We start from the raw sequence: 11,869 nt of genomic DNA, 5'->3' as shown, positions 1-11,869 counted from the left end.
TACTGGTTTCAGTAAGTAGGAATCTTGAACTTAGCTTTTGCAGAGGGATGTACTTGACTAAACGGGGAAGCGTAAATCGAGGTTAAGTGGTTGTACATGCCCTAGCTATCCTAGTGTCCATCCAAATTACTATTTTTGCACTTTTATCTGCACAACAAATCATAAACTGAATGGATTAACTGACTGTTGACAATCGGTAGTCAGGATGCTATCGCAGCAGCCAGGGCAAAAATCGTGTTTACCTCAACACTATGTCGTTAAATCTAGAATGTAAAGCAAATTGATTAACGTTCTTTAATTCAACCATATTACATTGAATGAGAATTCTATTTTATAATTTTTGCGATCAATCTGTTTCCCTGCATTGGTGTGTACGCAACAAACAAATCCCATGCTTTGACGAATAGGTATTCAGAGTGATAGGCTTTGATAATCACACGTGCGCATTTAGAAAAGAAAAAAGAAGCAAGCAGAGTAAGTTTGTGCGCTTGGAGAAGAACGGTTTGAAACTGTTATCCAGATAACTTATCGCTTCCGGAATAATCAAGATTAAGATTCGTCCGGAGCAAAAAAATCGGTTTTCACTTCCACAAACTCGATGCACTGCTATTAAAGTAACTTTCTTCTGCTTCATTCGGAATTCACCTCGAAAAACGTAAACATCCCGTCAAGTGCTAGTAATTCCCATCAAATAGAAACTGAAGCAAGCCCATATCGTGTAGTACATTTTATTTCAGGTTTTTGGCCAAATCATCGTCTTACAGAGCCCAAATGCCGAATATTTATGTCATTGAGGCAGTGCTTAGCTCAGTGACAGTCACTGTAGCGTCGCCCATGCGAGATGAGTTTGTCTTAGGCTCTGACAAGTGCAAAAAACATTCGAAAACTTTTTTGACGGAATGAAAGTAGCTTTTCTCTTCAATTCAAAACCACGAAATACTAAAAGCTTTACAGAATAAAATGCAACTTGTAGCTTAAAATTTGAATAAGCCCTTTGGTGGACTTTCTTTCTGTCTTATATATGCGTTGAAGCATTGTATCTCAACCATTTCTCAGGAAGCTTTTAAATTTTAATCACTTGTAGCTATTGCCCTATATTAAACTATATATCATAAACTGTAATAAGTGAGTTGTCACCAATTATTCTAAAATCCTTAATGATGATTACAAAGATAATATTCAGTCACTTAATTTTGCCCTAATTTTTTTTACCTGAATACTAAAAAACTATTGCAACCTCCCACTTCGCCTGAAGTGAGCATGGACTCTGGATGCCTATTAAGGACGGCCCTGAGGTAGTGGTACATAATTACGGAAATTATAGAGCTGTTGCCCAAGCTTCTAGAAAACATTAGGAAGAATATCGATGCTTAACATGACATGCATACTTAAGTACCATAACCTGGTGCTGTCGAAGGCAATTTCAACTCGGAATTTTGACATTCACATCAAGGGCAGTTCTGCGGCAGATGCACAGCTGTGTATTCCATGTGCAAAAGACTAATGCAGATCAATGGATGTGTTTCTGGGACTAAAGCTTGATCAACTATAAAATCCTCAAAATATATAGGTGGAAGTATGTTAGGATTAAATAAATTTGATAAGAGAGGTGTTTGTTAGACAGAAGTTTAGAAACCAGACGTCTCGGAGGGTGGAGAGATCTCCATGGTCTGAAGTCGAGCACGAAAAACTATGGCAACTATTTATCATTTCAGTAACGGCCATCAATTGGGCAATAAAGTGGTAAACGTACAAAGTAGACTTCTACTTTAAAGAAGCGGATATTATGTTCTTAAGTCCTACGAGACGTAAAGGCGAAAAGACCGTACTAAGCCTTGAAAGATGGGAGCCATTGTCAAGAAACTATATTGAAATCTACACCGCTCACATCAATACAGGATAAATAGGTAGTTTTCGCCCGATTAATTATGCAAGGCCTACTAGGCTTCTCCTATAAAGCTTTACATTTGAAATCTACTAGTTTTGTATTCTTTTATGGCTGTTTAAACCTAAAGGAATTGTTCCAAGCAAATCCGAAGCCATTTTGGTCTTTCCTAGACTCGAGCACTCCACAGTGCCAAACAACTGCATCTGTACAAAGTAATGGTAACAGAGTGTAAGATTAACATGTGATTATCAAGTGAATTATGATTTTTTACCACTTTCACGCATGTGTTGACAATCGCCAATCATCAGTATGCAGGATTTGATATTCATTTTTTTGTCTACCTGGCATAGCGTCGCATATCAGAAACAAAAGAAATGTACTAGTCAAAAATGGGTTCCATATAATTACAGTATCATTCTTGGGTACTTCGAACACCAGTGAACTTGATGTTACTTCATTTGATTACTCATGTGCATAGAGAGCAAAGTAAAATTGTTGCCCATTCCTGAAATACAGGGAAATCTAGTCAATTGAGGAAGGCTTTGAGTTCAATAATACTTTTATGTCAAAGAAGCGTGATTTTAATCCAACCTGGTGGAATTCAAAAAATCAAACAATGAAACACAGTGAAAGCAAATTATTACGCTCCAGAGCATAGCAGCTTAATCTTTTTTTCTGCACACATAAGGAAATGCAAAAGAAAGGGACATCAACTTTGTGGTATGGTGGGCGTTCTCGAGGGGAAAAGGGTTGGTGACAAGCCAAGAAAGCTGCCGCTTGTCACAAGAGCGTTGAAGGCATAGGCATCTCAAATAATTCAGCTTCTCGCTTTTTGCCTATCAACAGGGTTCTCCTTTTTGACAAGAACTGCCATCAAATCTGCTCAAAACCTGTTCTTCGTCAGCTTCTCCACTTGAGTGGTAAAGTAAGAAGCGTAAGCATGAGCGAGCATTTTATAGCCGTGTCGAAAATATTATTAAACTCAATTATGAGCCCTCAATATTTTGGGGAATATTTTAAGATTTCGGCTTACCCTCAGTCTTATTAAATCGATTTTATTTGCCAGATTTTTGTCGTCGACTTATGAATAAAGATGTCTTATATACCCCCTCACCCTGCGCCAATTGGAAACGAGGGTCGTTTTCCGGCTGGCGAAAAAACGAAGAAGTTGCACTGATATCAACGACTTAAAAATCTGCTGGATCGTTTTAGGCTCACTTTTGATAATCGCGAAAAAGAAAGTGCCATAAATCCACCACCGACATAACTTTTGTGTTTTAGCGTATTTGCGCCTTAAATTGATATGGAGGCAGAGATAAACCGTTCATCTAGCCTTTGTGTGGTTTTTGGTTGTGACAGAGGATTCAGGACCCACGCTCCATCTTTGGATTTTATTCCTAATAGACTAATCAGAAACAGATGGGTTTTACAGCCGATCTATCACATGGAACGCCAAGTATCTATTCATCAGTCAGTTCTTCGAGTGAGTCATTTCAACATATACTTGGGTCATTACGCGTAGGTTAGACCAATTATTAACCATCAAGACTTGGATTTTAGACATTTATCGAAGTGACAATCACGGATTACCTCATTAATTAAATAGAACTCTCTTCGAGACGTACAATGAACTAAGTATAATCTAGGCATATTAGTTAATTTTCAAATATTAACTCCCAATCGTCATGCTGCAACCATCGGATTCCCGTTACGAATCAACATCTTGATCCGCCGGATCGGCCTAGGAATAAGCGCTTTTACTCGTCTGCTTCCTGCACGCGTATGCGCTATTATTTATTTCTTTATACTCTTGGTTTTATGGGATGCGAGAGCACTTACTCGGTCCGACCGCTCTTGCGCACTAGGGCGAAACTTTTTGTTTTGTTCACAATAACTTCACCCAATTACCAGCACGTGGATCGCACACTCGCCACACGCATTTTCGACTGCACTACCGATCTTCGCCCACTATCAGTAGGATATGATTTAGCACCTGCATGCAAAGTTAAAATATTGTGATTGATCCAAGGCAGCCGAGGAAGCATAAAAACATTACAAATGGAAGATTTCATAGGAATATTTCTAATGAAGGATAAACTGTTTTAACAAATGAATGACACGGGTAAAATAAGCACTTTGGAACTTGATGATTGTTGTTAATTTTAAAAACGTGAAGTGACAAGTGGTGCTTGAAACTCTGGACCGGAAAAAACAATTTATTCCCATAGTTCATAATTTGTCGATAAAAAAGTTGCTTTTCTAAGAAAGAAATAGAAAAGTCTGTTAAAACAGGTGATTTTTCCTTCTTTCATTTAAACGCAAGTGCTGGCCATTAAAATTTTAACATTTATTAACTATGTAGAGAATTTTGCTGTTCGTCGAGTACTTTTGTGAAAAAAATGTTTTAAAGACAAGAGATCGAAAAAAGTAGCTTTTGATTTTGATTGCGGCACCGTTTTTGAGATGCTATTAAGCGAATCTAGCAGGATTGTTTTCAACCAAAAAATCAACGAATGCATTAAGCAAATGTCGACTTAAACAATTTAAAAGCCAAGGTAAAAATTCCTAAATGAAATATACTTAAATTGAATCATAACGACATCGAACTGAACTGCTTGTCTGCACGGTATTCAAAGGAACAATGGTTGACACAATTTAATGAAATGTTTGGGCGACAAGCTAAACGCAACTTTAGGTATTAGTACATATGATACGCATATCATAGCTGCACTCCCCCCTTAAATTTGTGCGTTGTTTGAATAAATCTCATTGAATTCCTTAGAAAATAGTCACTTTGAATAGCCTAAACTTAAACAAAGAACAGCAAGTCCACTTCCAACACACTTTCAACATCGGAAAGGAATCATTAAAAAAACTCCCTTTAATAGTGTTGAACTAAGCAAGTGCACAAATTGCCGATTGGTTTAGCATTTCATTCAGTATAATTCTTAGAGCTAAGAGGGAAAGAGGAAAGTTTTAAAAACTTTTAATGGTAAGGTGCATGCGAGTGAGATCACAGTCATGACCGGAAAAGAGGTACAGAGAAATGGAACGGTTTATGCATTTTCAGTGACAAATATGTTCAATGATCAAGATACTTGCTTGTAGACTGACGCGACCTGAATATTTCCTATACTTCCTGAGTATAGGCACCTTAATAATAAGGACTGTATATGAGGCTTTACACATGAAAGAATTCAATTCCACTACATCCACTTTTTAGTTCAATGCATTTTACAATGCGTCGTTTGATGCCTTACATTGTAATTAGGAATTCCAAATTGCTTAAATTGTCAAACTCAAGTGACATTATAGTCCTCTGGTACAAACCAAGCAAATAAAGTACTGCAATTTCCTGCAATTCCACAACACGTGACATGCAGAGATGTGCGTACGGGGAATATTCGTGACTGTGTATTGGACCTCGCCAACGGAAAACAGGCTACTAGAACTTGGATTAAAGCGAGCATGCCAAAGGCCACCGACACGCGCGTTTAAACACACATAAAAGTCCACCCTGACAATGGACTGGCGGTCGTCTTCCGTCTAAGATAGCGGACTGTCCTCCGCCCACGGCTGGCCCATATCGGTCGGCAATCCTGGCAAGTTAAGGGAAGCTGGAAGTGGCCAATATTGGCCACCGACAGTATTTGGGCGTTTTTCTATGTAATCTCCAGTACTAGGCACTGAACCACGACAACGCGCATTTAGGAGATACCTTTTGCGCATTACACAAATGGTGACTGAGGTCACGCGCATGTCTGAAAGCCGATTTTCGTCTTCTCCATTCATTCGTTTTCTTTTCGGCAATAAAAGAGGAATTAGCGATAAATTTGGCGAGAATAATTTCGCTCACTACGGTCTTTCTCAATATCTCTAAGTTAAAAGCTGTGCTAGAGGACACCCCATAAACAGACAATTCCATTGCAATTGTTTTATGTGAACATATAGAATACGGTACATGTAAATAAATTAGAATGGATAATATGACGCAATAATTACGAAATTAATAGCTTGAACAGAAACTGTAAGATTTTTTTACCGAATAAATCTTTCGCACAGTCATTTAGAAACCATCCAAATCACTATAATTTGCTATCGACTTAATCGCTATAAGTGGAATTAGAAAAAGATCTGAAAAACCCTGATGGATTGAACTACCTATGATTTTACCTCTTTACTGCAGGTCAGGGCTGTTTCAAGACGTAAAGGATGTGCATCTCCGAGTCGTTGCCAATTTTATTCTCCACCTCGGTGGGCCCAGGAAACCTACCATATGCATTCCCATTCTGCTAGTCTCATTTTTTACCCCGAATCCAGCCTCAATACCGAAATTATCAACGTGGAGTAAATCTCTGAGTAAAGCTAATTGCCTACTTGGCGTCGCAACTCATGCTAATGTCACTATTTTAGTTGAAAACACAGCAATGCTGCATCTAGACAAGGTTATCCAGGATAAAAATAGGCTTGCAGGAGAAAGTATGAAAATATCCTAGGACAGTCCGTTTACCTTTTCCATTACTTCAATGCGCATTCTACTCGTGAAAAGTGTTTTAATGCGGAGGTAGAAATGTACATGCATCTGATGATTTTAGGTGAGATTATTATCACAAGTATTAAGATGCTATATACGCTGACGGTAGAGGAAATCTCAGTTAGAAGAATTTTATTAGACGCAAACGTAGGCAGCAAACTAATTTTAAGAGTGTGAAGTGAGTTTCATTTAACCGCACTTTGATATTTTTCATTATTGTCTCTCTTTGAGATTATCATATTGTGTCCATTGTTGGGTCAACAGCCTGTTGTCTAACCAAAATTCTCTAAAGTATATTGGATTGCGTATCTTCTTGTATTTGGACGAAAATAATGAGGTGGAGGAAATACAAAAGTGCCTTAATAATTTAATTTTCATGACAAGTAGAGCATTCTAAATTGGCCCTTTGGAAAATTTTCCATATTTACAAGTTATTTAAGTATGTATAAAATTTTTTGCACATTATCATCTCCATAGATCAACTGCTGATGAAGCTTGGCAACATTTCATTTGCTAATTGACACTGAGAGGTTCTGTCGAGTTAAAGATCTCGGTGTATGTTGGTTGTAGATTGGTAGAACACATTAAGCATCAAAAAACGATATTAATATATGTTTTAGCTTTGATAAGTCAAATAACGACGAAAATCTAGGGTTTAGTGAAGTGGACAGAGTGCGTGCGTGTGTATTCCGTCGTTTGGCTGGTAAATTTTCCTTAATTTATGGAGTCATGCCATAATGTGTGCACTAGAAAGCGCCATAAAAGGGACTTTACCAAGATATTTTAAATGCAACAAGAAATAATCATGTAAAAGTCGATACTCCTTAGCATTTCATTAAAAATTTTTAGTGAAGTTGTCAACTTTACTGCCAGGATCTGCTGGTATCTTGAAGGTGTTGACTTTAACACAAAAATATCATTCCACTGTTTAATTTAAAATCAAACGATAACAAATTCTTAAATAAAAATTACACTTAACGGCACAAAATTTTCAAAAGATGGTCGTGAAATCTCAAATTTAGTTAGAAGTAAATTTACCTCTGGTACGGCGTTGTCTTTGTTAATAAGTCAAAACGATGGTACAGGAAACCTGGAGCTCAGCTTTCGTAAAACAAGGCCCCGATTGATTTACTTTCATGTATGAAGTAAAGTGGAGTAGATTATTAACCGTTTATCGATGGAGATACCGTGTTAAGGGTATCGAGTGAACACGATTGGGAGCGTTGTGCGGTACATTGTTAGACTTTCCAAAATTTTGGGGATGTCGGCCTTTTGACCTTGAAAAGTGTTCTGTTTATTATACACACCAATTCATTCAGGCACTTATAACCTCAGTAGCTAAATGAAGATGTAATATTTCATTTAACTACCCGGCAAAGTACACCAAACGCCTTAGGAGTCTTTAGATTCACAGGAAATTTGAGCTGCACATATAGGATTGGCAAGATAAAATAACTTGAAGGATTTCCAATAATTACTTTAGCTTGCAAACTCACAGATGGTTCATATTGGCTCCCCAGCATCAGTATTCACTACCCATGTAATAACTAAAAGGGTTTAAGAAAACCTTTTAGGGCATAAGTAACTTATGGTAAAAATATCTCACTACTTAATTTTGAACTCAAAATATGTGATTGACTCATGGAAAATTGCCGTTGTGAGTTATTCTTTCGCATAAATTCTTAAGAAAGGCCACTATGGACAAGAAAAGGATAAAGCCATTGCATTTTTAGGATAGATTCCCTCCTTCAAGAATTTCTTGTTTTCTTTTTAAATGCATTGACTCATTAAACTAGTGAAATACCGACACCATTATTCGGGGATGTTTATTTATGGGTAAAGAGGCATGCTGACATTTACCATCTCGATCAGGCCGTCATAGCTTAATGCAAAGCGGCAATGGTTCCGTCCAATCATCTTGGTAATTATTCACTCATTCCGTAACATGAGCTCTTCGCTTGCGTCACCATGCGCCGTCTTCAAAATGTGGTTGATAATGCGACTGATCTCTGCTAATCGGGTGAGCTGCCACAAGAAGATACCAACTAGTTCTGGTTGATAGCGATAAAAATGCAAATTTGCCCCTTGTAAAATCCATGCGCCTTGCTGAATTTGCGGTTTCCAAGCAAGACTGGCTTTTCCTACTTTAATTTCACATCATGAATAATTTCAGTACGAATAGCCATGAGCTCCAGTGAATAGAACTACGTTCAGGACTTCTCCCCAGGATAATGAGGATTTTTTATCTCCAGTCTATTTTAAAAATAGTCTTGAAGAAAGAAAATGCTGAATAATTACATTAGGGACTCTTGTTAGTACCATGGAAATGGAGAAAGGCCATTAAAAATGTGGGACGTTTGTCAGTGGGAACTAATTTAGTCGGATTTATGGCAGTTAGGATAAGAGTAAATCAAATTAAAACGGAAGTGTCAAAAGACCTTTTAGACAATCGCTTTACTATTAGGCTATGCTACTATATCACACATTAGGTGTTAATTCATCTGGAAAAAAGAAAAAAGGATTGTAACAATTTGACCTGTAATGCATAGCAAAAGTGCTTGGGATCAATGCATATATGTACTTAGAGCCATTTAATAACATGTAACAAGTTAAGTCTACCTACGTCACCCTGTAACTAGAAATGTCAGTTGTGAGATGAGAAAGTGTAAGTACTTAGTTAACATATTGTAATGTAATATTCCGAGCTTGATAACGTTATAGAGTGTGAGGAACTCAAAGCCAGTACTCATCTAGTGCAGTAGTGGCAAGACATCGGAGTTGCCAAAACCGAAATCGGAATTCACTCGACACGATTGGGAATCCGCTGCAAAAATATGAAAATATAGGAGCCACATGAAAATTTGGCATCACGACAAACAATGCAAAAATTTAAAGTGAAACTTTGGCTTTAACATCTTAAATGCTTGATAAAGAACCATGTCTTCTAGGTTACTTCAATGAAACCAAAAGCGGGTCTCTATTACTCTAACCACCTATGATCATCAACTGTAATTCGCATGTGCAATTGTATTTTCTAAATTTTTTTGTAAATTCCACTATTTAGCTCATCAGATGCCAGAAGAATCCAAGAGAATGCTCGACTGATTAATCTGGCCGAAAGTGACCCCTTAGGTGATTATTATTATCAGTCGATGTAAATTCGGGTCGGAATTTAAATGGGCTTACCTCTACAATAAAAATGAAGAAAGTTAACTTTTAAGATATTTTGACAACTATTCTAATCACATAAAATTTGTGTCAATACAATAATAGGGTGTAAAAGTCAAACACAATAAGCTATCAGAACATTTTGAAAGCGGCATTGAGGAAAATACACTAAACTAAAGCAAGTAAAAGGAAGAGAATAAACATTTTGCAGAAAAATTTTAGGACTTGATACATTTAATGACATGTACTTTGGGAGACGAAAACTAGCTTCCGCATAAAAGCCATAAAATTCTTATGCTGGATTAATAGTATACAGATAGGCCATTATTTACCTGAATTAAATTAATCAAATCTCTAGGAAAATAACTAAAACAGACGTACCTTATAACAAAAGCATAGGTTTTATAATGAACTCCTCTTGATCTTACTCATTTATTTAAGAAAGCCTATTATTATTATTCACTTCTGAGGAATGGAAACCAAATTGTACAGCAGAGTAATTAATTTAACAATTAAGATTAGCTTTGAACAAGGATTCAGCATGAATTTACACCATGAACATTTGCCCAGAAGCCTTGTTTAAACCAGCAGCCTTTTAGCTGATAAATAGTTTGCAAAAATTGTTGATGAGGGAGGGAGTAGTGATGATCCTCCTTCTGTCTGGCAAGCCACGCGCCTGTGGTCGACGAAAGGGCGGAGGCCATTAAGTCAGGCAGGTAGGTCGTATCCCTACTCCCTTCCCTCCCTTAGACTTGGCTCGACATGCATTAGGGAAAGGAATTCGTAAATGCCAAACGGTCCGCTACAAGCGGCTCCATTGACCATGCAAACATCATTATAAGGACCACCCCATCCGCCGTTGCCGCGAACGCTAAAGTCACCATTGCCATGGTCTCTAGTGCGTTTTTACTATCTCCTTGCCCATCATTCACCTCTGTAATTATCATTCTCTTTCAGTCACTCAGTCTTCCTCGCTTTTTCCCTCTTTGTATTCACAAAGACGGATAGGTCGTCGTAAGTAAAAAGCAGTTCATTTATCCAATGAAATGTACAGTTTTGTTAGTTTGCTAGCAAAGTGAAGTGTATTATTTCGTGATACGTCTCTCTTTGACAATAACTTAACAAATTTCGAAAACTTGCTAAATATTAAATCATCTCTTTGCAATTGGTCTGCACCAATTATGATAAAACGACGTTATTTAGCACAGTTTTGAAAATAAAGTGTTCCATTACAGTGCATGTTGGAGTGCTTTGTTGATAGCCTTTAGCTACAAAGTTAATTTTGAAAATTTTAACAGCACCATCATGGAAGAGTAGCCAGATTAAAATAGTAGCAAGCAACAAAACAAATTGTACCTATTTTATAATTTGCGTTTTATTGATAGTCAAGATGAATGAGGTTTTATTCATAATGGTGCGCGAAAGAAAATGAGGTCATAACTCATTATTTATCCAAATTTTGTAGGTAGTATTCCTTTTTTCTGCCAAAATGATTGCGCAGTTCACTCCTCTTAATTACCCATACCACATAGGATCTGACGGAGTCCTGCTGCACAGCTAGTAAGATCCTAGAATTATCTACTCCAACCATCAAAAACACGACTAATTCAGTTCCTTATACCCTACCACGTCCTTTGGATTATGATAAGTTATACAAATCTAAGACCCAAAAATCCGCAGGTACGTGTGGGACAAATGCTCACACCCAAAATTCATTCGATTTTTTTGCCTTTCGATACATATTATTTAACCGAATTTTCATGCATTCCTCTACTGCTAGGAGAACAACGGCTTTTCGAGTTACTCTCGTTCATAAGCACACACAGTGGGCAAGCTGAACGCAAGGTCAGGAACACATATAAACCAAAAAATTGTGCCAGTCTATCGCTTACCGTGAACACGCGACCAAAAATAGAAGTTTCGAGGGAGATACAACATTTCCTCTTTTGCCTAGTTATTAAATTTTAAAAGTGTCTGCTGATTGATGTAATAACTTTGGAGACATTCAAGTATCGCTAGGTCTGGTAAATCACGATTGCCAATGTTCAAATAAGATTAGTGCGTGGTAAAGCTAATTCGAAACTTGTGTAGACGCCTCTTTCATTGCATCAACGTGTACTGCATTCATTTAGACGAGTAACTGGCTTTTTCTATCGCCTAAAATCGTAAAAAAAAAAAAGAGTAATACTTCTTTTTTAGGATTTTCTTTTTGATGAGCTAAACCAAAAACACCCTGAAGATATTAGGTTGCCCTGTTCACTACTCATGTGGGCAAGAAA

General features: G+C 37.3%; 1 protein-coding gene across 1 annotated transcript; it reads right to left on the bottom strand. All coding sequences in view use genetic code 11, as the record gives it.

Annotated features, from left to right (window-relative positions):
* Positions 1–5,860: 5,860 nt before the first annotated feature.
* On the bottom strand, positions 5,861–9,834 carry EGR_05773 (hypothetical protein; the record flags this gene model as incomplete). Its single annotated transcript, XM_024495022.1, has 4 exons — positions 5,861–5,913; positions 6,700–6,780; positions 9,609–9,660; positions 9,712–9,834. The coding sequence occupies 4 exons, from the start codon at positions 9,832–9,834 to the stop codon at positions 5,861–5,863; spliced, it is 309 nt and encodes a 102-aa protein (XP_024350615.1).
* Positions 9,835–11,869: the final 2,035 nt, after the last annotated feature.

This window comes from Echinococcus granulosus, assembly GCF_000524195.1.
Source record: "Echinococcus granulosus chromosome Unknown EG_S00045, whole genome shotgun sequence".
NCBI classification, from domain to species: Eukaryota; Metazoa; Platyhelminthes; class Cestoda; order Cyclophyllidea; family Taeniidae; genus Echinococcus; species Echinococcus granulosus.
This window is presented reverse-complemented; position numbering and strand designations above follow the sequence as displayed.